Here is a 24686-nt window from a genome sequence, read left to right as displayed (position 1 = left end):
TGGGATTACAGGCATGAGCCACCACGCCCAATCCTGAGACATTTCGAACAAGCTCCCAAATGAGGTTGGGGCTTCCGGTGCAGGGACAACACGTTGAGTCACCAGGCCCCAGCTGATTCAAACGTGCAAACAAAGTTGAGAACTGTGCTTGTGAGGATGTTGTGGGGATTAAATGAGGGAGTAGTTGGGACACCTGTGGTGTGTAATTGCCAGTCAATTATCATAATTCTCCTACACACCCTTTTCTTGAGTGACAGCAAGGAGTAGATGAGGAAGTCTGCGATGGAATGTGTCTAATATCTATTGAGCACTTACCATGTACCATGTGCTTTAAAGTATGCCACCCAAATGAGTCCATTTTTGTGGATGTGGAACAAACTCAGAGATAAAAAAAATTTGCTCGAAATTGTTTAGACATTTGTTAAAAAATACTATTCAATGACACTTGTGAAAGCATGGTAAAGACTTTATTCAGGTGTAGGGACAGCTGCAATGGAATGTTGCAACGAGTGAGAGAGATGGACAAGTGGGAAATGATAGCCCAGGGGCAGGGTGTGGTTTGCTGGATGGAAAATTACTAAGATGAAACATCAAAAATAAAGGAGATTCTGGCTAAACCTATCGAACAAGAATCTTGCTGAAGACAGGCCAGGGTGATCAGAAATCACCTAGGGGATGGTGCAGGCTGAGGAACCTGATCAGATATCGAGGGGCTGATGGTTCTTGCTAAACTAACTTAATAGGGTTCTTGGCTACAACTGGATGTTACAAGGAAGTTCAGAGATGGGCCTAGAAGAAGGTTCAAGAGCCTGACTCAAGTTTGGTCAAGCAGAGAATCTTTGTCACATTGAATAAATGGTAAATCCTGGATTCATGCCCAGGGATTTTCAACACCCAAAGCTGAGTCCTTTCCAATCTGCCAAGCTGGCTGTGATCTAGAAGGCGAAGGCGGTACATGTGTTGGACAGCTGCAGAGGGCAGGGCAGCTGAGCTGAGGATGCTGTGCAGGGGACAATGGAGGCCATTGTGAGAGCTGCCAGGTGGGCGGAGGGAAGAGCAGGTGTGTGATGTTGGGGCCAAGGAGCAGCTCAAGAGGGGAGCAGCAAGTTACCTCAACCGAGAACAGAGGGAAGACTTAAGGATTATGTCTCTGGCCTTCACCCAGGGCCTTTCCAGTCCTCGTTACTTTAGAAACATTGCCCACAATTGCCAAATGTCATTTGTTGTGCCTCTGCCTGAGGTGTGGGGTGCTTCTCTGAACCCTCCTGCCCCACACCCCATAGCTTTCAGTGGGCTTCCACCTATGATCACAGCATGAGAGGTAATTACCACCACTTTTCAGATGAACAATCCCAGGTCAGAGAAATCCAGGGACTGCCCTGACTTATCAGTCAGACAAAGACAAAACCCAGGCCCAGAACTCTTATCAAAATGCTGTGGTGTGCGGGGCTTTGGAGGCCTCCATTTGGCTACACATTCAATGGCTGTTCTATAGGCAGAGAAAAGAGACTGATTCCTCGGGGCCATCAAAGACTCCTCTGGCCAGGCGCGGTGGCTCAAGCCTGTAATCCCAGCACTTTGGGAGGCCGAGGCGGGCGGATAAAGGTCAGTCAGGAGATCGAGACCATCCTGGCTAACAACGGTGAAACCGTCTCTATAAAAAAACAAAAAACTAGCCGGGCGAGTGGCGGGCGCGCTGTAGTCCCAGCTACTTGGGGGGAGGCTGGAGGCAGGAGAATGCCGTGGAACCCCAGGAGGTGGAGCTTGCAGTGAGATGAGATCATTGGCCAGTCATCCAGCTTGGGTGACCCGAAGCGAGACTCCGTTCCGTCTCAAAAAAAAAAAAAAAAAAAAAAAAACTCCTCTGGCCAATGAGCATGACACTCTGTTTCCTTTAAGAAAGAGACAGATGTGGAATCATGTCATCATTTGAGGTAGAAACAGCTAAGCGTCAGGCTTCTTGTACCACAAGCAGCCACAGGAAAGTGTGTTGGAAACTGCAGGAATCAGGTCTGGCAACTCAGGATCATGCAGAGGGCATTGCCACCTTGTGGTACCTGCTGAGCACTGCGCCACCCTCACATTCTACCCAGTGTGAGTATTTATGCATGTCAGAGCTCTGCTTTTCCCTTCTTCTCTCTTTGTTTACCTTAGATGACAGGACAGATAATAGTGATATTTACATACATAGGGAACACAAGAAGAAGGGAGGTGGTTGTGGTGGGAAGGAGAGTGAGCTTGTATTTGAGAGAATTGGACCAGGAGTATCTCTGATAGGGAGAACAGCAGAAATTCTATTAATTTTGTGGCAAAAAGAAAGATATGAATAAATTAGGCCAACTTCTTTGCCAATTATTAATCTATGTAGAAAATTTGCAGAATCCCTTTTCCCTTTAAGAAGCAATACAGATACTGTATAGTTCAGGCAGTATCTAGTTGGTATCTACTTTCTTGCTAGCCAATCAAATGCACAGCCCTTTCCTTCCCCAGGAAAACTGTGCCAGTGAAGGTCTCCAGAAGGGGCCAATCCTTTACTTTGGTTACAACTTTCTACTTTATTTGTGACGTCAAGTCCATTTGGCAATAGGCAGAGCCATCTTTCCCAGCAAGAGGATGAGGTGGGTGATAATATTCTACTGTACTTACATTTCTTTGGGAAGAACTTAAATACATTAAAAAATCAATGGATCTTAGAGTGGGAGGGGATCTTAGAGGCCAAATTTTACAACTTTTAAACTGGATTTTTACAATCCCCAGGTTCTGCAGAAGTGGCACTGGGTGTTCCCAGGCTGGGGGCACGAGCTGGGCTCTTGGTCCCCTCCACTATCATCTGTTTCAATGATGAGCTTTGATGTAACATTGTATTAGTTTGTTAAAGCTGCTGTAACAAACTACATAGACCGGGTGGCTCAAGCAACACAAATTTATTTTGCACATTTCTGGAGGCTGGAAGTCTGAGATCAAGGTGTCGGCAGTGTTGGTGTCTGGTGAGGGCTCTCTCCTTGGGCTGGGCCAACTTTTCACAGTGACCTTACATGGTCCTTCCTGGACATATGTGTGGGGTGGGGGAAGAGGGAGCTCAGGCTCTCTGGTGTATCTTCTCATAAGCACACAATCCTATGGGATCAGGGCTCTGCTCTTATTACTTCATTTAACTGTAGTGGGTTTCAACATAGGTATTTCAGGGGACACAAACATTCAATCCACCACAAACATCTAGTTTGGAGAAAAAAATTTCGATAGTGTTTGAGAATCTTCTGCCTGTGCCAGAGCCCTGGGGAACTGAGATGATGGAGGTGATGGGCCAGAGGGGGTCTTGACTCCCAAGTTTACCCAGCGAGGGAAAGGCAGGGCCTGATCACACCACAGGAGTGCATGTTATGGGGCCTTCCTCTGTGGATGACAATTTAGGGAAAACTGTTCTTAGAAATAATGGTGGTTTTCTTACAGAGGACTACGTGGTTTAAAAGAAGAGAGAGAGAAAAGAAAAAAAAACACGACGATTTCCAAGTCAAACAGAAAATTTTAAAAATCCAGAATGGGGCTAAAATTGGCTGCACATTGAAATTCAGTGGAGGATAATTCTCTTGAAATACAATTAAACCAAGTACACAATGAAGCAGAGTGCACGCTTAATTTATCTAGAGCCAGGGATAAGTGTTTAGTTTTGTGATAATGACTTGCGGAGATTCTGAAGGAAATTTCTGGGCTATCTTGATCATCCTTATTATTATACCTGATTCCACTTACTTGGACATGGCTGTACCGTAATTTCTAATTTGATTTCCTAGCTATTGTTAACAACTGCGTTTTCCTCACAAATGTAACAAAGAGACAAAGAGACAGTGGACATTTTCTGGCAGTATCTGGAAAGGATCTTGGTGTGTCATCACATCGAGCGCGTGTCTGACACACAGCAGCTGTTCAGTAGATATGTATTGGATGGATAGGTGAATATGTCAGAACTAAGTGACAGGTAGGAATTCAGGGGGTCAAATGGATGCTGGCTCACAAATTAGGAAGTGATTGCTGGAGGTAGAATTTTCTGGTACTTGGTGCTTGCTGGTTCTGGACGTCCACCTGCCTCCTGGCGGCCTCTTCCAAGTCGTCTGTGTGTGTGCGTATCAGTGTGGTCTTTGGTGTAGAGTGTGGCTAGAGACCAGGGCAGGGGAAGGTTAGGCTGGTTCCCTGGGCCTCCAATGAAGATGCCCTGAGCCCTCGAGCTCTGTAGATGAGGTTCTAGCACATTCTCTGCTATTTTCACCCTTCTTTCTTCCTTCCTGAATTCTCCAGACTCAGTCTTCTCACCTTGCTCTTGTTCCCCTTTCCACAATGTGGCCCCAGTTCTCCAGGGCTGCACGGAACTTGGAGAGAGCATTGTGGTGCTAGTGATGACTAACGCGGGTGGGGGGACCTTGTTGATGTGTCCCCCCTTAAACTCATTGTGTCTGCAGGGGGTGGCATTAAGGGGACACAAGTGAATGGAGAAAAAAGACCTAGGGGTGCCCAGGAAAGGGTGAGCAGTTGCTCCAGAGGAGCCTGGGAGGGAGGCAGGAGAGGAAGACTGGTGGGGAGTGACGTTCAACAGACTCAGACTGATGGGGTTTATCTATTCCTCCCCTCCGCTCTGTGGGACAGACCTGCCTCCATGGTCCTGGGTCAGCTGCGCCTTCATCATCAGACTTCCTCCGTCACCTTGCCCACCATCTCCATTTCCCTGCAGGACCCTGGGTCTCACCAGATATACAGATATACATTCAGGGATGGGGACTCCTGCATTACTGTCACAAACCCAGAGGCCCACAGGCTCTGCAGGGAACATACAACTACGGCCAGGGATAAAACACTTGAAGGAGATAGAAGTAACATTTTTCTTTACATGTTTCTGTGATTGCAAAAGTGGTACATATTCATTGTAGAAAATCAGCAGAGAGCTTGAGGGCTGCGAATCCATCACCGTAGGGGTTGGGCAGAGCAAAGCGAGCCTGAGAAGGATTTAGGCCTTTGAGGGCTGTGGTCTGACTTCTGCCCGGCCAAGTGCCAGGGATGGGCAGACTTTGATTCCTATGCCAGCTCAGTGACTGTGCCAAGGGCCCACGGGGAGGTGGACTTCAGACAGGATTCAGCCACCTCCTTTGTCCTCTTTTCCCAGAGGCAGCTGAGCTGCTTAAAAGAAGGCAGGGGTGCAGGGGAGGTTGTGGGCTGGGTGGGAAGGAGGGCAGAGGAGAGGCCCTGCACACAATGTCTGTCACAGGGGACAAAGATCCTAACAGTGCTTGGAAACATGGGCAGAAGAGCCTGAAGGTGATGAGTGTCCCCAAGCCCACTCCATGAGCGGGAATTGGGGGTGTGGGCAGACATGGGGCTTCTGAAGTGAGTAGCTTCAGGCAGGACTGTGGTCATTCCCCACCAGGTGCTGCTTCAGCCCTTCCCATCTCTTGCCAACCCAGGCCAGGGTGGTCATTCCCAAGCCCTCCTTTCCCTCCTGCAGGAAGCCTTGGGAATGCAGGGCTTGAGCTTAAGCCATCCCTGAAAGCAGCCTGACCAAACCACCTTCCTCCCTGCCTCTCCTCCGAGCACAGATGAGGACGCTGATGTGTTTTGGCCTCGTCTCCTTCTCTTGGGGACCCAGGATGGCTCTTGTCACAAACCCAGAGGCTCACAGGATCCACAGGGAACACAGGCACTGTGGCTGACAGAAGAGCATGTGTCCTGGGCAAAGGGCCAAGCTGCCCTGAGCTCTGCAAACTGTAACCATGTAGGAAGGTAGCCTCACCTTCTGACATCTGGATTTAAATAAATTTTCCTGATTTTTAAATGTTGGCAATGAACCTCAAAACATTTTAAAACAATGTGCAGGCCAAGCCCCATATTACCAGAGGCTGTCTTTGACTGGCATGTGCTGGTGGTTGATACTCCGTGAGCACTTACCATGCCAGGGAATGTTCTGGTCCTTTCTGTGTAGTCAAGTTGCCATTGCCGTCATCTCACCTCCCAACTTGGGAAACGATGCACAGGCAGAGGAAGTGACAGGCAGCAGATCATGATTTAATACGTGTTGTTTGAATGCTGGCAGCCTGGCTTGAGCTCCCACAAGCAAACCCTGGGGCTTTTACCCCTTTCTATGTAAGACTGAGTCCCTGGAGGGCATGGCCAAGACTTAACGAACAGCTCTGTTTTAAAGAGTATTTTCTATGTGCTTAGTGAGTACATGTTATCTTCAAGGCTCACAACAACCCTGTGAAGTCCATATTAACATCCTTATGTTAGGGTTTAGAAGGTTTAGAAAGAGTGATGTTAGGACACCCTTTTTAATAAATGGTGCTGGGAAAATTAAATTGCCATGTGCAGAAGAATGAAACTGGACACATATCTCTCACCACATATAAAAATCAACCCAAGGATAGACACAGTGGCTCATGCTTGTAATCCCATCACTTTGGGAGGCCGAGGTGGGTGGATCACTTGAGGTCAGGAATCTGAGAACAGCCTGTCCAACATGGTGAAACCCTGTCTCTACTAAAAACACAAAAAATTAGCCAGGCATAGTGGCACATGCCTGTAATCCCAGCTACTCAGGAGGCTGAGGCATGAGAACTGCTTGAACCTGGAAGGCAAGGGTTGCAGTGAGCTATGATAGCACTACTGTACTTTAGCCTGGGTGACACAGCAGGACTCCGTCTTAAAAAAATAAATAAATAAAATAAACTCAAGATGGATTAAAGACTTAAGTGTAAGAACTGACACTATAAAAATCTTAGAAGAAAATCTAGGAAAACCTCTTCTGGGCATTGGTCTAGGCAAAGAATTCATGACAGAAACCTTAAAAACACAAGCAACAAAACCAAAAATAGACAAATGGGACTTAATTAAACTAAAAAAGTGTTTGCACAGCAAAATCAACCATCAACAGAATGAACAACCTGCAGAACAGGAGAAAATATTTGCAAACTATGTATCCAGTAGGGGACTGTTATCCAGAATATATAAGAAATTCAACTCAACAAAAAAAAATCCAAATAATGTCATTAAAAAGTGGGCAAAAGATATGAACAGACATTTTTTTTCAAAAAGAATACATACCAGGTGGCTAAGAGGCATATGAAAAAATGCTCAACATCAAAAGTCATCAGAGAAATGGAAATTAAAACCACAGTGAGATCTTATCTCACACCAGTGAGAATGGCTATTATTAAAAAGTCAAAAAATAACAGATATTGGTAAGGATGCAGAGAAAAGAGAACACCTATACACTGTTGGTGGGACTGTAAATTAGTACAACCTCTATGGAAAACAGTATGGTGATTTCTCCATACTGTCTTAAAAATAGAGCTACCATTTGATCCAGCAGTCCTACTATTGGTATCTACACAAAGGAAAAGAAATCAGTATATCAAAAAGAAACCTGCACTTGTATGCTTATCACAGCACTGTTTACAGTAGCAAAGATACGGAATCAATCCATCAACAGATGACTGGTTAAAGAAAATGTGTGTGTGTGTATGTGTGTGTGTGTGTGTGTATATGTATGTGTGTGTGTGTGTGTGTGTATATATATATATATATGGAATGGAACACTACACTGCCATAAAAAAGAATGAGATCATGTCTTTTGCAGCAACATGGATGAAACTGGAGGTCATTCTTTTAAGTGAAATAACTCTAAAACAGAAAGTCAAACACCACATGTTCTCACTTGTAAGTGGGAGCTAAATAATGTATACACATGGACACGGAGTGTGGAATAATAGACATTGGAGACTCAGAAGGGTGACAAGGTGGCAGGGGGTGAGGGATGAGAAATTACTTAATGGATACGATGTATATTATTAGGGTGATGGTTACACTAAAAGCCCAGACTTCACTACTAGGCAATCTATCCATGTAACAAAACTGCAATGTACCCCCTTAAATTTATTATTACTTTTAAAAAGGAGTGACTTTCCTGAAGCCTCTTAACCTCGAGTGTAGAGGGCTATGACCGACACTCAGGTCCATCTGGCTCTTTCTGTGCAGCCTGGTGTCTTTCTGAATCCTTGTGTCCAGCCTAGGGCCAGGCTCCACGGGGCCATTGGGGAAGGTGGGTGAGTGTCTGGGCTTGGCTGCTGAGGCTGCTGGGCAGGACTCCTGGGGCAGCCTCCCGGCCTGGGGCTCAGTCCAGGATGGTAGGCTCACTTGGCTTGGTGCTTCTTGCTCTTCTGCGGTGAGAGGCACTGCCAGATCCCCCTGCAGACCATCTCATTGCCCAGGGCATAGTTGATGGCATTGATCGTGGGCACCATTTTGGCAACGAGGGCGGGCACCTGTTGTGGCAGAAAAGTCCAGAAAAGAAGCTTCAAAGCCACTGCTCCTCTCTCTGGTCCCACCTGGCGACCCCAGTCACCCCCACCTGCAGCTGCCAATCATTTAGTTCTGCAGCCTTGGAGACTTCCCTGACTAGTTGGCAGAGATTGATGACTCATGGAACCCATGGAGTCATACTCTTGTCCAGACCCACCTGCTCCCAGCCTGGGCACCAATCTCAACCCCTAGTCACAGAGTCCTTATCTGCACCATCTGGCTGGCTGTCCCTGTCATCTCACATGAGGTTTGGGCAATGTCAAGCAGCAGCCGGGTATGACTCAGGGACGAGGTAGGGGATTAGGGAGGCAAACTAATGCTCTATGCATTGTGAGTATCCAAAGGAAGAAACACAGAGAGAAAGAGACTGACACACAGGCCATAAATCCAGAAAGTGAGATGAGGTGAGACAGAGACATAAAGACTGAGACGGGTCTAGCTTTGGGTACTAGAAGTATCTGTACCATCTGCAGTTTGGGGGAGATGGAAGTCACGTCTGCGATGACTGCGTATAGATACAGGATGGCATAGGGGCCCCAGCCGAGCAGCAGAGTCCTTGCTGGCAGAGTGGTGTTCACCTGGGGAGACATTGTCGGAGGAGATGTCAGCTTGCTCCAGGTGGCCCACAGCCCCATGTGGCCGAGAAGACCGGGTCAGCACTCAGCAGGGCTGGGCAGCATGAACCAGGCTTCAGGAGGGAGCTGAGTCTGCAGGGGAACTTGAGACCAGATGGGCCTCTTAAGACTGTGTGACCTTAAGCCTTTTATTTAAGCTTGCCTGACCTCAGTTGCTGTGTCTGTAAAATGGCCTGATAATACCTGACGTGGCTGGAGACCGAGACTGGGTGGATAATGAGCTTACTCCTGGGTTGTACTCTTTGTTTGTTTGTCAAATACAGACAGGGTCTCATTATATTTCCTAGGCTGGTCTCGAACTCCTGGGCTCAAGGGATCCTCCTCCTACGGCCTTCCAACGTGCTGGGATTACAGGCATGAGCCACTGTGCCTGGCCCGGGTCTGTGCTCTTTAAGAGGAATCCTGGGCTCTGTGACTGCGTGCTCAAGAGGCCCCAGGCTTGAGTTGCCCTCAGGCCTCAGTCCTAGAACCAACTCATCCACAGCTACAGCTACCTGGCGAGACCACCCTGTCTGGGCTCCCAATGTGAAATACAATCAGCGGGGAAGGGGCTTGTCCGGAGAGCTGGAGACGCTGGGGTGCCGCGTGGCGCCATGAGGGGGGCAAGACTCGCGCTTTAATTTCAGCGGGAGCGGCCAGGTTCCTGCTCCCCTCAACACACACACACGCGAACGTGCAAATTCTGACGCTAAAGTTCTTGCCTGTTTTCTCCCTGACATGACTTTCTTTAACAAAGAGAACATATTTTCTTCCATCTTGGATTTTTAAAATATGTTGACCAAGAGACTTTTTTTTCTCTCTCTTAATTGGCCCTTATTTGGGGGTGGGGGGTGTGAAGGAGCTCAGCACTGCGGGGTCCTCCCGGGAGCCGACGCCGTGAGACGTGGAATCCCCTGCAGAGGCTGTGCGGTCTCCGGAAGCCGCTTAGTTTGGGATGAGGTCCCTGGACCGCTGCGTGTGACCTTGACGATGCCCACCAGTGACAATGGTTTAAAGGCAACCCAGAAAAATGAGGAGATCATGGTGGCAGCCTTGTCTCCCGGCTGCCTGCGCCTCCAATAAATGTGAACTTTGCGCCTCCAGACAGGGTTTGGGACAGGCATCTCGGAGGACAGCCTGGAGGCAGCGCCTATGCTAGCAGCCAGCTGGGAGCCAGGGGACTGGATTCTGGTCCCAGCAAAGTCCTTTCTCTCCTTCTGACCTCGGGGAGCATCGGGGCTGCAGCTAAAATAGATTTGCACAGTCCTTTTCCAATTTACAGTAAATAAATAAAGTGGCAGATGAAGTGACTTAAAAAAAAAAGAGTGTTTCTTTCATGCACTGTGATTGACCACATGGGTGGTGGAGTCCCAGACCTAGGTTTGAATCCAGGTGTGTGGCTTTTGGTGAGTTGCTTAGTTAACCCCCATCTCAACCTCAATTTTTCAGTCCACAACACAGGGATAAGAAAACCTCCTTCTGGCCAGGTGCGGTGGCTCAAGCCTGTAATCCCAGCACTTTGGGAGGCGGAAATGGGTGGATCACCTGAGGTCAGGAGTTCAAGACCAGCCTGGCCAACAGATACAAAAATTAGCCAGGCATGGTGGTGGGTGCCTGTAATTCCAGCTACTAGGGAGGCTGAGTCAGGAGGATCGCTTGAACCCGGGAGACGGAGGTTGCAGTGAGCTGAGATTGCCATTGCACGCCAGCCTGGGCAACAGAGTAAGACCTTGTCTCAAAAGAAAAAAAGAAAAGAAAAGAAAAGAAAAGAAAAGACTGGGCACAGTGGCTTATGCCTATAATCCCAACACTTTAGGAGGCAGAGGCGGGCGGATCACCTGAGATCGGAAGTTTGAAACCAGCCTGACCAACATGGAGAAACACCGTCTCTACCAAAAATACAAAATTAGCTGGGTGTGGTGGCACATGCCTATAATCCCAGGTACTCGGGAAGCTGAGGAAGGAGAATCGCTTGAACCCGGGAGGTGGAGGTTGCCGTGAGTCGAGATCGCGCCATTGCGCTCCAGCCTGGGCTACAAGAGCAAAACTCCGTCTCAAAAAACTAAAAAAAAAAAAAAGAAAGGAAACCTCCTTCCTCATAGAGTGGTTGCAAAGATGAAATAATATTAAGATCTGAATTTGTTCTAATCTTTGTTGCTTGTTAGGACTCCTTTGTTAGAGGTCATCCAGGTGACCAAGTAAAATAAAACCGTGGCAAGGGAGTAGTAATGCAGAAATTTAAAAATGGCTGGGAGGGCTTATTTTGAAGTACTGTATTTCTTGGACAAATGTGCTTATAGGTTTGATTTTTATCTTTTGGACACCACCCTGTGACTGTGATTAAATTAAACATCTCAAAGTACTTTAAAAGCAGCATTCAAAAAGACTGTAACTTTGTGCCAAACCTCAGATCCTTGGCAAGAGTTAAGTGGAACAGCACGGATGGTGTCCGGCAGGGAGCCCTGGTCGCCAGAGTTACCGGGTCTGGGTGAATCTGAGCAGTCCTGATCCTTGCTTCCCAGGCCTTAGCGATCTGAGCAAAGGGTGGGTGGTTTCCAGTTCTAACATCCTATGCTGTGCACAAGCTGGATTTTCTCTTGATCATTGAAAACGCAGAAAACCCCTGGTTGCTGTCTGTCACATTGTTCATATTCCCTGGTGTCCCTGAGTGGAACCGAGAAATTCCTGCTGCTCTTGAGGCAGGAGACTAGCAGAGGGAATTGGAGGTTAAAGGGCAGAATAAGCAGAAGCAGAAGCAAGGTGAAGAGACGGTGAGCAAGAAGCAAGACAAGAAACAGAAGTTGAGCAACCAAAACAAAAATAAGATTAAAAAGTGAGTAAGAAGCTCCCATGGCCGGCTAGATCTGGACCAAACCTGTCAGGAGCAGCTCCTCAGAGATGGGCATGCGCATTAGAGAGAAAAAGTATCCTTAAAATGACCCTGTATGGTAATAAGCTCATTAAAGCTCATGCATATGGACTGTGTATCATGCATGTACTTAAGATTATGGGATGGAGGTGACAGGCAAGCACACAAGGGCCAAACTAACTAAGTAACCTATCAATCAAAAGGCAGACACTGGCTAGAGATTAGGCAGCCTTGGGAAGCGAAGAAAAATAAACATATAAAAGAACCCAAAATACACCAAACTGGTGCTGATCTCACTTCGCAGAGATCGGTCCACCCTCCCCTCTCTGAGAGTGTAATACTGTGCTGAATAAACTTTTGCTGCTTTGCTTTGCTGCAAAAGCAATGAACATTTGCTTTGCTATTTGTGTGTGTCACATCCAATTCTTCGTTCGGGACACCAAGAGCCTGGGGCTGCGCCGCACCATCAGGTAACACTCCGGGAGGGGTCCTTACCTGGAGATGACCGCTCTTCCCCAGTTTCTGCTCCATGAGACTGTAGGATGTGATCGTGATGAAGAGGGGCATGGCGAAGTTGAAGAAGGACATGGTGAAGAGGAAGCTGGTGAAGTTTCTACAGGGAGAGCAGATGGAGGACTGGGGTCAGCTCTCAGGAGTGGCCAGCTGTCCTCAAGGACCCACTAGCTCTGCTCTCGATGATCGGATGTGGGGAAATGCTCCACTCAGACAAGTACTCAGTGTGATTGCTCCTGGGTCCCAGGTGAATTCCCTTTCGGAGCCAGGGAGCTACGAGGTCCCCCTAGAACTTGCCTTTAGAAGCCAGGGAGCTCCAAGGAGGAAGAGGCCTCTTTCTTGTTCAAGTGCTCAGCCCTGCTTTCCTGTTTGTCCCCCAAGCATGAGGAATGGGAAATTTTAGTTTGGGAAACATGTTCACCCAATGGTGGAGATGTCAGTGGACCAAGAGGAAGGAACATCCAAGGAGCATTCTAGGCCCAAAGGTTTTAAAAGGAGACTGGATAACAAGAAGATTGGATACTACGTCACTGAAGAAATGGTTGAAGGGACCACAGAAGAGCCTGGATTCCCAGGTAGTGGTCATGGGGAGGTGAAGGGAATGGTGGGAGTCCCAGGGAGCCAGATCCTCATTTTCTGAAGGGAAGACTATGTCACCTTGGAGCTGTACACCAGGGAGGGGCAGCTGGAAGGACTGGACCCTGGCTGGGCAGGGCCATGGAGGGACACTTGGACCAGGCCCAGCATTCTCAAAAAGGCATCACCTGGAAAGCCTGTCATCCAGTGCAAATGCCTCATGATTAAACACCATGGGTAAAGCAGATGAATGCAACGTGGCTCTAGTGGAAGCAAGAGGGGCTGGAGCCCATGTGACCATTCCTCAAGGCAGTTTCTAAAGGATCCCCCTAAGCCCTTGTCTCCCTGGAGCCGCCTGATGGGGCAGTACCAGAACACGAGCCCCATGAGGGTGGGGACCTTCATGCATTCAGTTCTATTTCTCCAGGGATTTCCTCATAGCGTATGCTCTGGGCATTCCCTCCCAGTGGAAGGACCATAATGTTCTTTGAATCTATTGTGCCAAGGGTATGGCACCCTCTAGAAACTGATGAGGTCAGAGCCATGATGGCCGACTGTGCTGAAGATGGCAAAGAGGTGGTGTGGCTTGGTGACTGTTATCACTGACACAAGCCAATGGCTCCCTGTATGATGTCTCTTTTTGGGTTCAACTCTGGATCCCAATTTTCATAGCATTCCCATCACCTGGCCAGTTTTCAGAACAGGGTTTTTCCAGTCCCAATGTCTGCCTGCATGTGGGTATCATGATTAAGGAGTTGAGATTGTCTGGCAAACATTCACATTTCTCCATTTGGATTTTCAGCTGGGGCACCCTTGTCATAGGAGTTCGAAGCCAAGATTCCCATGGATAGGAGCCTCGAAGCTGCTCCTCCCACCTCACCTGTCCCCTTTGGAGTAGTCCAGGGTGCAGCATGTCCCCAGTGGCTCATAGTCATAGTGGCCCCAACCCAGGAGGGGCAAGGCTGCCCAGAAGGTAGAAGACAGCCACACGAAGAGCACCAGAGAGATGGCCGAGTTCCAGGCCAGCTGGCCACCTGCCCAGGACAGAGGAGGAAGAGGAGGTTGTGAGGGGGAGATGGCCTGGTAGAGTGAGAAAGAATGGACTTCCCTATCTTGAAGAGTGTCCCTTTGAGTGATCCACCCGCCTCAGTCTCCCATAGTGCTGGGATTACAGGATTGAGTCACCACATCCTGCCAGAAGGAGGTTTTCTTATCCCTGTGTCATGGTCTAAAAAATTGAGGCTGAGAAGGGGATTAACTAAGCAACTTACCAAAATGAGAACCTCAGCTCTGATGCTTAATAACTCAGGGCCTCAGGCAAGTGAAGAGCTTCTCTGAGCCCCAGTGTTCTCACCCACAAGGGGAATGATAATCCTTACCTCAGAGGATTGTTATGAAGAATGAAATAGATAATGGATGGTGAAGGTCTCCAAATAGACACACTATACCATCTTCTTCAGAGGACAGAGACAAGGAGGGAGTGGCAAAGAGACAGATGTGTTTTCAAAGCCAAGGTTCAGGAAGAAGCATGGGCAGGGGTTCAGGTGAGGGTCATAGGGGATGGAGGCAGAAGTCTGGACTTACCACCATCCTCAGCACTTGCTCAGAATCAGGCCACTGCCCCTGCTTCCAGGATACCCTCTGAGAATGCTTGACTCGGGGGTTGGGGCTCAATCTCAGTGCCAAAGGCAGAGGCTGGGTCCCAGCAGCATCTTTTGATGTGAACCAGTCATGCTGATTTGACCTCCTCTGATCCCTTCCCTGAAACCCCCCTCTCTGCTGCAGTGTCATTGGGTCCTTCCCATCCAGTGGTTCCTCCTGGAACTAGCTTCAGGATGCACTTCACAGGTGCCCTCCTCTGTCTACTGTTTATTTGTCATACTCCTTTGTGTATAAGATCCCAGGGCAGAGGACAGGTCTCTAGGTGGGTTTTGATCAGGAGAGAAGAGCATATCTACAACTTCCCTCATCTGACACTTTGCTTCTACTGGTATGGCTCCAGATGGAGTTTGCTTGGATGTGACCTTCTGATATGAACTGAATGTTTATGTCCCCTCAAACTGATATGTTGAAGCCCTAATCCCCAGTGTGATGGCATTTGGAGGCAGGGCCTTTGGGATATAACTAGACCATAAGGGTGGAGCCCCCATGATGCAATTAGTGCCCTTATAAGAAGGGACACAATTAACTGGACGTGGTGCATGTGCCTGTAGTCCCAGCTACTCAGGAGGCTGAGGTAGAGAATCACTTGAACCTAGAAGGTGGAGGTTGCAGTGTACTGAGATGGTGCCACTACATTCTAGCTTGGGCAACAGAGTGAGACTGTGTTTCAAAAAAATAAAATAAAATAAGGAACACAAGAGTGACAATCTCTCTCTTTTTATGTGAGGACATGGCAAGAAGGTGAACATCTATAAACCAAGAAGCAAGCCCTCAACAAACCTGACCGTGCTGACACCTTGAATTTGGACTTCCCAGCCTGAATAACTGAGAAATAAATTTCTATTGTTCAAGCCACCGAGTCTATAGCGTTCTATTATAGGAGCCTGGGCAGACTAGGACACCTCCCACCCCAACTGTGGGCACAATAAATATGTGCATGGATAGGAAGACTCAATATAGTTAAGATGTCAGTTCTTCCAACCTTTTTAAAAAAATTTTTTTTGAGACAGAGTCTTCCTCTGTCACCCAGGCTGGAGTGCAGTGGCATGATCTTGGCTCACTGAAACTTCTGCCTCCCAGGTTCAAGCGATTCTCCTTCCTCAGCCTCTCAAGTAGCTGGAATTACAGGCTCATGCCGCTATGCCCAGCTAATTTTTGTATTTTTAGTAGAGATGGGGTTTCACCATGTTGGCCAGGCTGGTCTCGAACTCCTGACCTCAAGTGATTTGCCCACCTCAGCCTCCCAAAGTGTTGGGATTACAGGCCTGAGCCACCGTGCCTGGACTTTTCTTTTCTTCTTCTTGTTTTTGTTTGTTTGTTTGTTTTTGTTTGTGTTTTTGTTTTATTGAAGCATAGTCTCATTCTGTTGCCCAGGCTGGAGTGCAGTGGTGCCTTCTCGGCTCACTGCAACCTCTGCCTTCCAGGTTCAAGCAATTCTCTGCGGGCACAATAATGAATACCTACCTGGACCCTTGTGCTGCCTCAGACTTACAGCTTTAGAAACAGATGGCCAAGGTGACATACCTACAACCACCCAGGGATGGAGTAGATGAATTCAGACCTCCTCATTCCCCTTTGCCTGCCTTCACACTGCTCTGCCATGCTCTCAGTATAGAAAGGGCTTTGATCTAAGGCCTCTGGCATAGGGATTAACTGTTCTATACTGAGGCAGAGAAGCCTGTTGCTGTCTGAGAAGGTGGTGTGTGTGTGTGTGTGTGTGTGTGTGTGTGTGTGTGTGTGTGTGTATAAGATGGTCCAAGGGATCATTGGGGCAGGGGCTGGGATGGAAGTAGTGGGAGAAGCACTTTGAGGCCAGGTGGACAGGAAGGCTAAACTATCGCCACTCAAAATGATGAGACCGATGGAAGCATTTTGGCCTGGAGAGACCCATGACGGGCAGTGACTTTGCAGGGAAGGGGGCTGTAAATGTGACTATGGCAAGGGAAGTTCTGTGGATTCCAAAGAGGCCATGCCATGGCTTGAGGCTGTGCTGGCCATAGACCTCGCAGCAGCCTCTGTGCTGAGCAAATTCATAGCTCAGGACTTGGAGGTACCAGGTCATGCCCAATGTCAGCTCTGCCCTTAGTAGCTGTGTGACCCTAGGCAAGCTGCTTAACTTCTCTGTGCCTCTGCTTCCAAGGCTGTGAGCTGAGGGTTTGCTAGGAGGGTTAGCTGAGCCACAGCTCCCCAAAACATGTTTATGTACCCATGGTGGTGAACAGGGTTCTAGATGGTCTCTGAGTGAACAGGTTTTTATTTTAATTGTATTAAAATTATAAGAACATTAAACCTATGATTTCCCAGATGTTGTTTAGAATGAGCTTGAAACAGGTGTTTACATTTTAAAAAATGAGTCACTTTTAAGAAAAAAAAAATCAAGGAAAAACAGAGCAGTTTGCACACTGATATGGCCAGTTATGAAGATGGTATTTGGCAATGCAGATTGGGAAATCCACAGCTGGACAGTTTTCATGAAGCCTCATGGAATGGTGTGGTGCCAGGGCACATGCCCAGACACACACACACACACAGCCTCTCTGCACCTCCGTAGTACCTATCTGCAAGGGCATTTTCTGTATCCCTGATCTCATTTGATTTTCAAAATAAAACTCAGATTGGTTATTAAAATCATCTCAGCCAGGCGCAGTGGCTTGCTGAGACAGGTAGATCACGAGGTCAGGAGTTCAAGACCAGCCTGGCCAATATGGTGAAACCCCATGTCTACTAAAAATACAAAAATTAGCCAGGCGTGGTGGCACGTGCCTGTAGTCCCAGCTACTCGGCAGGCTGAGGCAGAAGAATTGCTTGAAACCAGGAGGCGGAGGTTGCAGTTAGCCGAGATCGCGCCACTGCACTCCAGCCTGGGCAAAAGAGCAATTCCGTCTCAAAAAGAAAAAAAAATCATTTCACAGAGGAGGAGACTAAGGTTCAGAGAGGATCCCTGACTTGCCCAAGGCTGCAGTGATGGCAAAAGAGGCTCAACAGCTCTCCTGCACACTCTCCCACCCTCCCTCCTTTCCTGAAATGAGGGCCTACACATGATTGGCATGCCCACTCACACCCACCCACACTTCCCTGCACTGGGAAACACGGAGCGGTAGCTAGTTCTGACTGCCCCACCCTGCCTCTTATCCTCTCCACACTGCATCGGTGTCCCTCCACTCGAGGAGCCCAGATACATACGGGTGCAGTAGTGGTGATAGCGCCCCCAGGCAATAGCTGCACTGCTGCAGATGCTGGCCAACGCTGTCACAAAGCCCTGGAAGCCATGAGCCTGGCAGCCATCCGAGCCGTAGGGCCAGCGCCTGTGGGAGACACTGGGCACCAGTGACCCCTCTCCTCCGACCCTTTCCACCTCCCACACCTGCCAAATACAGCCTGGAGTGTGCGTTCCTGAATGTTGCCCTGATTCTCCAAAGAGGGCCTTAATATTGGTGTCTTTCCTATGAGGCGTTAGAGCTTAAGTAACCAGGCTGAAGGGGTGGAGCCCGATGCACACTCTCTATGCTTGGTGACTTTGACTGCACCACGGTTGGGCCATAGGCTCTCTCTGTGTGATCAGATCTCTCTGTCACAGGAGAGCTCATGCCTGTATTTGATAGGTGGGGAAACTGAGGTTCAAAGAGGCAAAGATACTGAAGCGAAGGTCACACAGAAGATGAAGGCAAAGTCAGAGGGGAGATCCCAGGCCTCCCCAGCCTAAAGGGCCAAACAAAGGTGGAAGCTTCAATTCACTGTGGGAGGAAGAATTCTCACTGATGCAGACCCCCCAGCTGGTCAGCACGGAGCATGCGCATCCAGGTGGGCTCCAGCCTCCGTCTGCAGTGTCCAAAACCAGAATGAGAATGTCCAGTCTGCTTCAGAAAACAATTTTATAAACACCTTCTAAAGCTGTGATGGAAGACCCTGGTTTGTGTATAAGGAGGTGTTAGATGCTAGCCAAAACCCTGTTTGTTTTCACACTTTACTTAGAGTCCTAGGTATCAAGCATTATTTTAAGTTATTTACACATAATAGAAGTAAATATTTCCAACGAACTATATGAGTTAGGAAATAATATCCGATTTGTGGAAGAAGCCCAGAACTAGAAATGCTGAATGAAGCCAGAATGCAAACCTAGGTTGCTTGGTTACAGAACCTATACCATTGATCTCTACAGACGGCCATCTCTTTCATCAGGTTTCAGCAATCCCTGTCTTCCAGAAATCAGCTGTCATTCTTCAGAATCAATCTGGAATTCAGCCCATTTTAGCTTGCCCACCCTCCACCCTTGGCCAATTTTCTGTAGGTAGTAAAAATGCCCTTGGCCTGGCTGCCCGGGGCCCAGAGGTCAGGCCCCAGGCAGGACCTCAGGGCCTGTGGACTGGGGAGGGGGCTGGTACCGGAGAAGGCTGGATGTGGCTGCAATGAGGGCATTCAGGCTGATCCCACTGTCCGCAAGAGCCAAGCTCAGCACCAGCAGGTGGCAGGGAGTCCGCAGCTCCGGGGTCTTGCAGAAAGAGAAGATGGTCAGGGTATTGAGGCTGAGACCGGAGAGAGCTGAAACGAAGGGTGGGGGCTGGCATTGGGGCTGCTGAAGCCCAGCTGGGGTCAGAACAGGGTGCGTGGGGTGGATGGAGCATCAGCAACCTCCCAGACAGACAAGAAAGACAATCAATATAGTGTAGCATGCTTCATGCTATAACGATCATAATCACGGACACCTGCCGGGCACTTAGTGCATACTGGGCACCAGGATACGCATTTAATATGAGTCATCTCATTCAGTCTTCACCTGGATACTCTTCTCCATTTATAGCTGGGAAACTGAGGCTCAGAGACACTAGCTAACTTGCCCTAAGTACACAGCTAGTAAGTGGTGGAGCTGGAACTTGAATTCAGGCCTTTTGGATTTCAAAATGCCTTCTCCAAGGACTGTAGAGCAAAGTCAGAGAGCCTCCAAGGAGAAGAGTTGATGTTAGAGCTGGGAGCTGCCCAGGACACCAGGCAGGGAAGTGAGCGTGAAGGGGGAGTACTCTGGAAGCAGAGAGATCCAACCTTGAAATTTGGCTCGGTTGCCTCGCTCGCTGCTCCTTAAGCTCTCTGAACCTCAGCTTCCCCCATCTAAAGTGAGGAACAGGAAAAAATCCCGCCTTCAAAACTTTGAGAAGCACTTACCTGCAGGACAATGCATGGAAGAGCATTCCAGGAGGGAATAGCATGCGCAAAGACATGCTGTGGTACAGTGAGATGCCACCTTACTCCTACAAGAATGGCCATCATTAAAAAGTCAAAAAACGATAGATCGATGGCATGGATGTGGTAAAAAGGGAATGCTTATACACTGCTGGTGGGAATGTAAATTAATACAACCTCTATGGAAAAGAGTATAGAGATTCCGTAAGTAACTAAAAGTAGATCTGCCATTTAATCCAGCCAAAAACACACATGCACATCTATGTTTATTGCGGCCCAATTCACAATTGCAAAGATACGAAATCAATGCGAGTGCCCACTGACCAATGAATGGACAAAGAAAATGTGGTATATATACATCATGGAGTAATACTCAGCCATAAAAAGGAGTGAAATAATGTCTCATTACAGCAACTTGGATGGAGCTGGAGGCCATTATTCTAAGTGAAGTAACTCAGGAATGGAAAATCAAATACTGATTGTTCTCAGTTACAAGTGGGAGCTAAACCGTGAGTACGCAGAGGCATTCAGAGGACATAATGGACTTTGGAGACTGGAGAACGGGAAGGGTGGGAGAGGGGGTGGGATTAAAAAAACCTACATATTAGGTACAATGTACACTACTCGGGTGATGGGTGCACTGAAATCCCAGAATTTGCCATGATGTAATTCATCGATGTAAACAAAATCACTTGTACCCCAAAGCTATTGAAATTTTAAAATCTTTTAAAAATAAAATAAAATAAAAACCAAAGCATTATGTATATAATGACATTTCTAATCATCAAACATGAAATAAAAATGTAAATTTAAACCCATTCCAAAAAATAAAGTGGTAACATTTTATGGCATATTTGAGGACCCGGAGGGATGCTAGATTGGAGGGTTCTCAGGAAAGGGAGACACTGGCTGGGGCCACCAGACAGTCGTGTCCAGAGCCTTCTGGACCAATCAAATGACTGTCACTTCCTCTCCATTGTCAGTTCTCATTACAGACTGATGATTTCTCTGGGTCTGCTTTGAATCAAAGCTGCATTCTCCGTCAACTTAGCTCGGGCTGGCACAGATTCAGGATTGACACTGTCTCTAGCTCTGGCCTCAGTGAGCATCTTAGGGATTCTAGGTTGAGGTAGGTACCCTGCGGACCCAGGTTGCCTCCAGAGGGGAAGTGCTTAGGCTCATAGGAGTAGACACAGTGAAAATAGTGGTGGGGCTGGAGAGGATGGGAGAGAATGAATTTAAATACCCTGGAGTCTATTTAGGCTAGCACTTTATACCCATTATCCAATTTAATCTTTACAACCACCCATTCGGAATGTCAAGGCATTGAGGGCAGAGAGCTGAAGGGACTTGGTTCCAGTCACACAAGAGCAGGTGGCAGAGCTGTCTGTCCCCAGAGCCTTTCAGGGGACTGATCTTATGTGGGATTCTTAGCAGGATTTCTAAGGAGTGGATTAAATTTCCTCCCGACTGGAGGGTCATGAAAAGTCCTAATGCCTGGCTCTTGATCATCTCCTGGGCAGATGTCCCCTCTCAAAGTCCCTCCCTCCCTGACCCTTGCCTGGCTTACTCTCTGCTCGGCAGGCAGTGTGCTGCACCTCACAGGTTCAGCTGTCAGAACACCCCCTGAGTCCAGGCACAGAGGGGAAGGCAGTCAAGGGGACCTGACACCCAGCTGGGTTTGGGGACCTCGCCTCTCCTTGCCAGCTCCATATTGGTGGCCTGGGTCCTCAGAACCCACTGGGCCCCCACTGCACCCCAAGTTCTGCCTGGCTCACCTTCCACCAGCAGCACCATCCCCACAGCCAGCACCTCGAGCTCCCCAAAGCCGGTGGGCAGGGCATTGGTCTCAGCCATCCTCACTCTCCTTCCTGCCAGTGGCCCAGCTGTCTCTGGCTTCCCACAGCCAGGCCCTCCCTTTTAAAGGGCCATCCCATGTGCGCGGAGGCACATGCAGGTTATTATGCTGGACCTTGGGCTCTTTCTGGATGCCTCCCCCCTGCAATGGTCCTCTTGGTCCAAGCAGAAGGAACCCATTCACGAGTTGGACAATGCGGCCTTTGTGAAGCCAGAATGGAGCCCTGTCTCATTCATTTCAGCCCCATTGCACAGGATTAAGGTCGGGGAATCCGAATGGTGTGTGACTGAGAGCCTAATTGGAAAAGAGTTGCGTAACCAAGGGAGGGGAGCGGGAGGAGGGATCTGAGCCGCAGCTGTTCCTGACAAGCCCGGTGCCTGGGCGCCTGTGTCCTCAGGCTCACATGTGTGTACTCCAAAGCGCTGGGGAAAGGATGAAGTTTGGGAAGTCACCTGTTGTCAGAGGAAGAACCCCAAATGGGACCAGAGAATGGGTTTCTGGTTCTGAATCTGTCACTAACTAGTTATGTGCCTTGGAGTGGGACCACTAGACTCTTCGTTTACTTTTCTGCAATGTCAATATCTTTTGTCTGTGGCCTCTGTATAAGTCCCAGTTAGATATCGTGAATATAAACCTCAGGGCTGCATTTCCTGTCTCCCATAGAGCACTTGAGCCACACAAGCATAAAAAATCTCCTAGGACACTGTCTTAGAACAGAGGGGCTGCCGTCTTGTCAGTCTCCGCCCCGCAACCCACCCAGCCTTGCCGGCCCCCTAAGAGCTTTGGCTGCTACAAATGACTTCCTGGTACACTGGCTCTTTATGCATTGTTATGCTCTGGCTCGTGATAAAATTTACACCAGGAAACACTAATCTAGGGCAACTTAATTCATTTTCAGATTAAGAAACCAAGCTCCAGAGCACTATCAGCAACATAGCTAATATTGAGCGAGGTCAAGCACTGTGCTAAGGGATCTTCTGATGAGTCCTACAGACAACTCCTTGAATTGGATACCATTATCCTTTCCATTTCAGATGAGGAAACTATAGCTAAAAACAGTTAAAATCTGCCTGAGGCCGTGCAGTAATTTATGGATGGAGCTGGAACCAAAGCCAATCTCCTATTCCTCAGGCTCAAGCACTTTTCTTTTCTTTCTTTTCTTTTCTTTTTTTTTTTTTTTTTTTTTTTTTGAGATGGAGTCTCGCTCTGCCGCCCAGGCTGGAGTGCAGTGGCCGGATCTCACCTCACTGCAAGCTCCATCTCCCGGGTTCACGCCATTCTCCTGCCTCAGCCTCCCGAGTAGCTGGGACTACAGGCGCCCGCCACCACGCCCGGCTAGGTTTTTATATTTTTTAGTAGAGACAGGGTTTCACCGTGTTAGCCAGGATAGTCTTGATCTCCTGACCTCGTGATCCACCCGTCTCGGCCTCCCAAAGTGCTAGGATTACAGGCTTGAGCCACCGCGCCCGGCCACTCAGGCACTTTTCAATGGCATCTTTGATGCACTCTGGTAGAGCAACCCGCTGTGTTCCAGGAATGCCCACTTCCCAGGCCTTTCCTCTCATGAGTCCTCACTTCCATCTAAGCCTAATCCCTCCGCAGGGCTGAGCTTATTTTTGCATCCTCCAGAGCGTTCCCTGTTCTTTCTCAATTTCTTTTTTTTGTTTGGTTTTTTTTTTTGAGATGCAGTCTTGTTCTGTTGCCCAGGCTGGAGTGCAATGGTGCAATCTCAGCTCACCACAACCTCCGCCTCTCAGGTTCAAGCCATTCTCCTGCCTCAGCCTCCTGAGTAGCTGGGATTACAGGCATGTGCCACCATGCTAGGCTAATTTTGTATTTTTAGTAGAGACAGAGTTTCTCCATGTTGGTCAGGCTGGTCTTGAACTCCCGACCTCAGGCCCGTCTTGGCATCCGAAAGTGCTGGGATAACAGGCATGAGCCACCGTGCCCGGCCTTCTTTCTCAATTTCTACCTTATGGTGTTGGTTAATACATATGTCAGTCCTTTTTTCATGCCTTCAAGGTCACAAAAGCCTTCATGAGAGAAGATAAAGCAGGGCAAGGCCAAGATTAAAGGGTAAAGTTCATTTGGGCAAAAGACACAAGGAGGAAGAAGCAGAGATGTGGAAATAGGCACATCTGGTGGCTGGGTTTGGGGAGGAGGAAGTATAGCTGGGAAACACTGAGAAAATCCTACTGGCTACACGGAAGGAAAGAATGAGAAACCAGTATTGTCAAAACTGACCTGGCACCGAGCTAGGCATTTTGTGTGTGCGCTGGGGCCCCAGACATCTTTGCAGGTCATATACCTCACTGGTCTAGGCCTGCCTGGAATCACAGGCATGAAAGACTGGGGAACCCTCTAGAAAAGTCAAACAACATAAGTAGGGCATGCTGGACCAGAGAACAATGCCTCGGGGTCAAATGTGAAGAATAAATGAGTGAGTCAACCGAATGTCTACTACTAGGAATCACCCCGGTCACTCCCCACTGGCATCTTGAGTAGATATGGTAAAGCGTGATAGGGTTAGGAGAAAATAGGTAAAAATTGAAATTAGGCCGGGTGCAGTGGGTCAGGCCTGTAATCCCAGCACTTTGGGAAACTGAGGCAGGAGGATCACTTGAGGCCAGGAGTTTGAGACCATCCTGGGCAACACAGCAAGACCCTATCTCTACAAAAAATAATTTTTAAAAAATAGCCAAACATGGTGGTGGTTGCCTGCAGTTCCAGTTACTCAGGAGGCTGAGGCAGGAGGATGGCTTGAGCTCAGGAGTTCGAGGCTATAGTGAGCTATGATTACACCACTGCACTCCAGTCTGAGTGACAGAGCAACCCTGTCACTATAAAGCAAGAGAAAGCTTTATGAATGGAGAATTTCCAAAAGCCTTATTAGAGGTTGGGTTCCGTCTCCAAAAAAACCTGAAGTGCCTTCTCTAAGAACTCTCTGAGCTACCTCTCTGGGGCCCTCGCTGGAGTACCATCCACTGAGGAGAGGGGTGCCCTTGTCCCGCATGTGGAGACATCCCCGCCTTTGGCATTCATAGTAATGCCCAGGAGGGTTCAGCTGAAATAGCAGTGT

General features: G+C 48.4%; 1 protein-coding gene across 3 annotated transcripts; it reads right to left on the bottom strand.

Annotated features, from left to right (window-relative positions):
• Positions 1–7894: 7894 nt before the first annotated feature.
• On the bottom strand, positions 7895–21699 carry RGR (retinal G protein coupled receptor). 3 transcript variants are annotated; one of them, XM_017883721.1, is made up of 7 exons: positions 21528–21699; positions 18957–19113; positions 17758–17891; positions 13793–13946; positions 12319–12436; positions 8805–8918; positions 7895–8303 (listed from the first exon to the last, which is right to left on the bottom strand). In XM_017883721.1, exons 1-7 carry the CDS (start codon positions 21604–21606, stop codon positions 8172–8174), a joined length of 888 nt encoding a protein of 295 aa, XP_017739210.1. In that variant the 5' UTR covers positions 21607–21699; the 3' UTR covers positions 7895–8171. The 3 variants fall into 3 exon arrangements, with proteins under 3 accessions (XP_017739210.1, XP_017739211.1, XP_017739212.1); XM_017883722.1 differs by having other exon boundaries at positions 17758–17879; XM_017883723.1 differs by lacking the exon at positions 8805–8918 and having other exon boundaries at positions 17758–17879.
• Between the last annotated feature and the right edge of the window lie 2987 nt (positions 21700–24686).

This window comes from Rhinopithecus bieti, unplaced genomic scaffold (assembly GCF_001698545.2).
Source record: "Rhinopithecus bieti isolate Rb0 unplaced genomic scaffold, ASM169854v2 scaffold_12689, whole genome shotgun sequence".
In the NCBI taxonomy this organism is placed as follows: Eukaryota; Metazoa; Chordata; class Mammalia; order Primates; family Cercopithecidae; genus Rhinopithecus; species Rhinopithecus bieti.
This window is presented reverse-complemented; position numbering and strand designations above follow the sequence as displayed.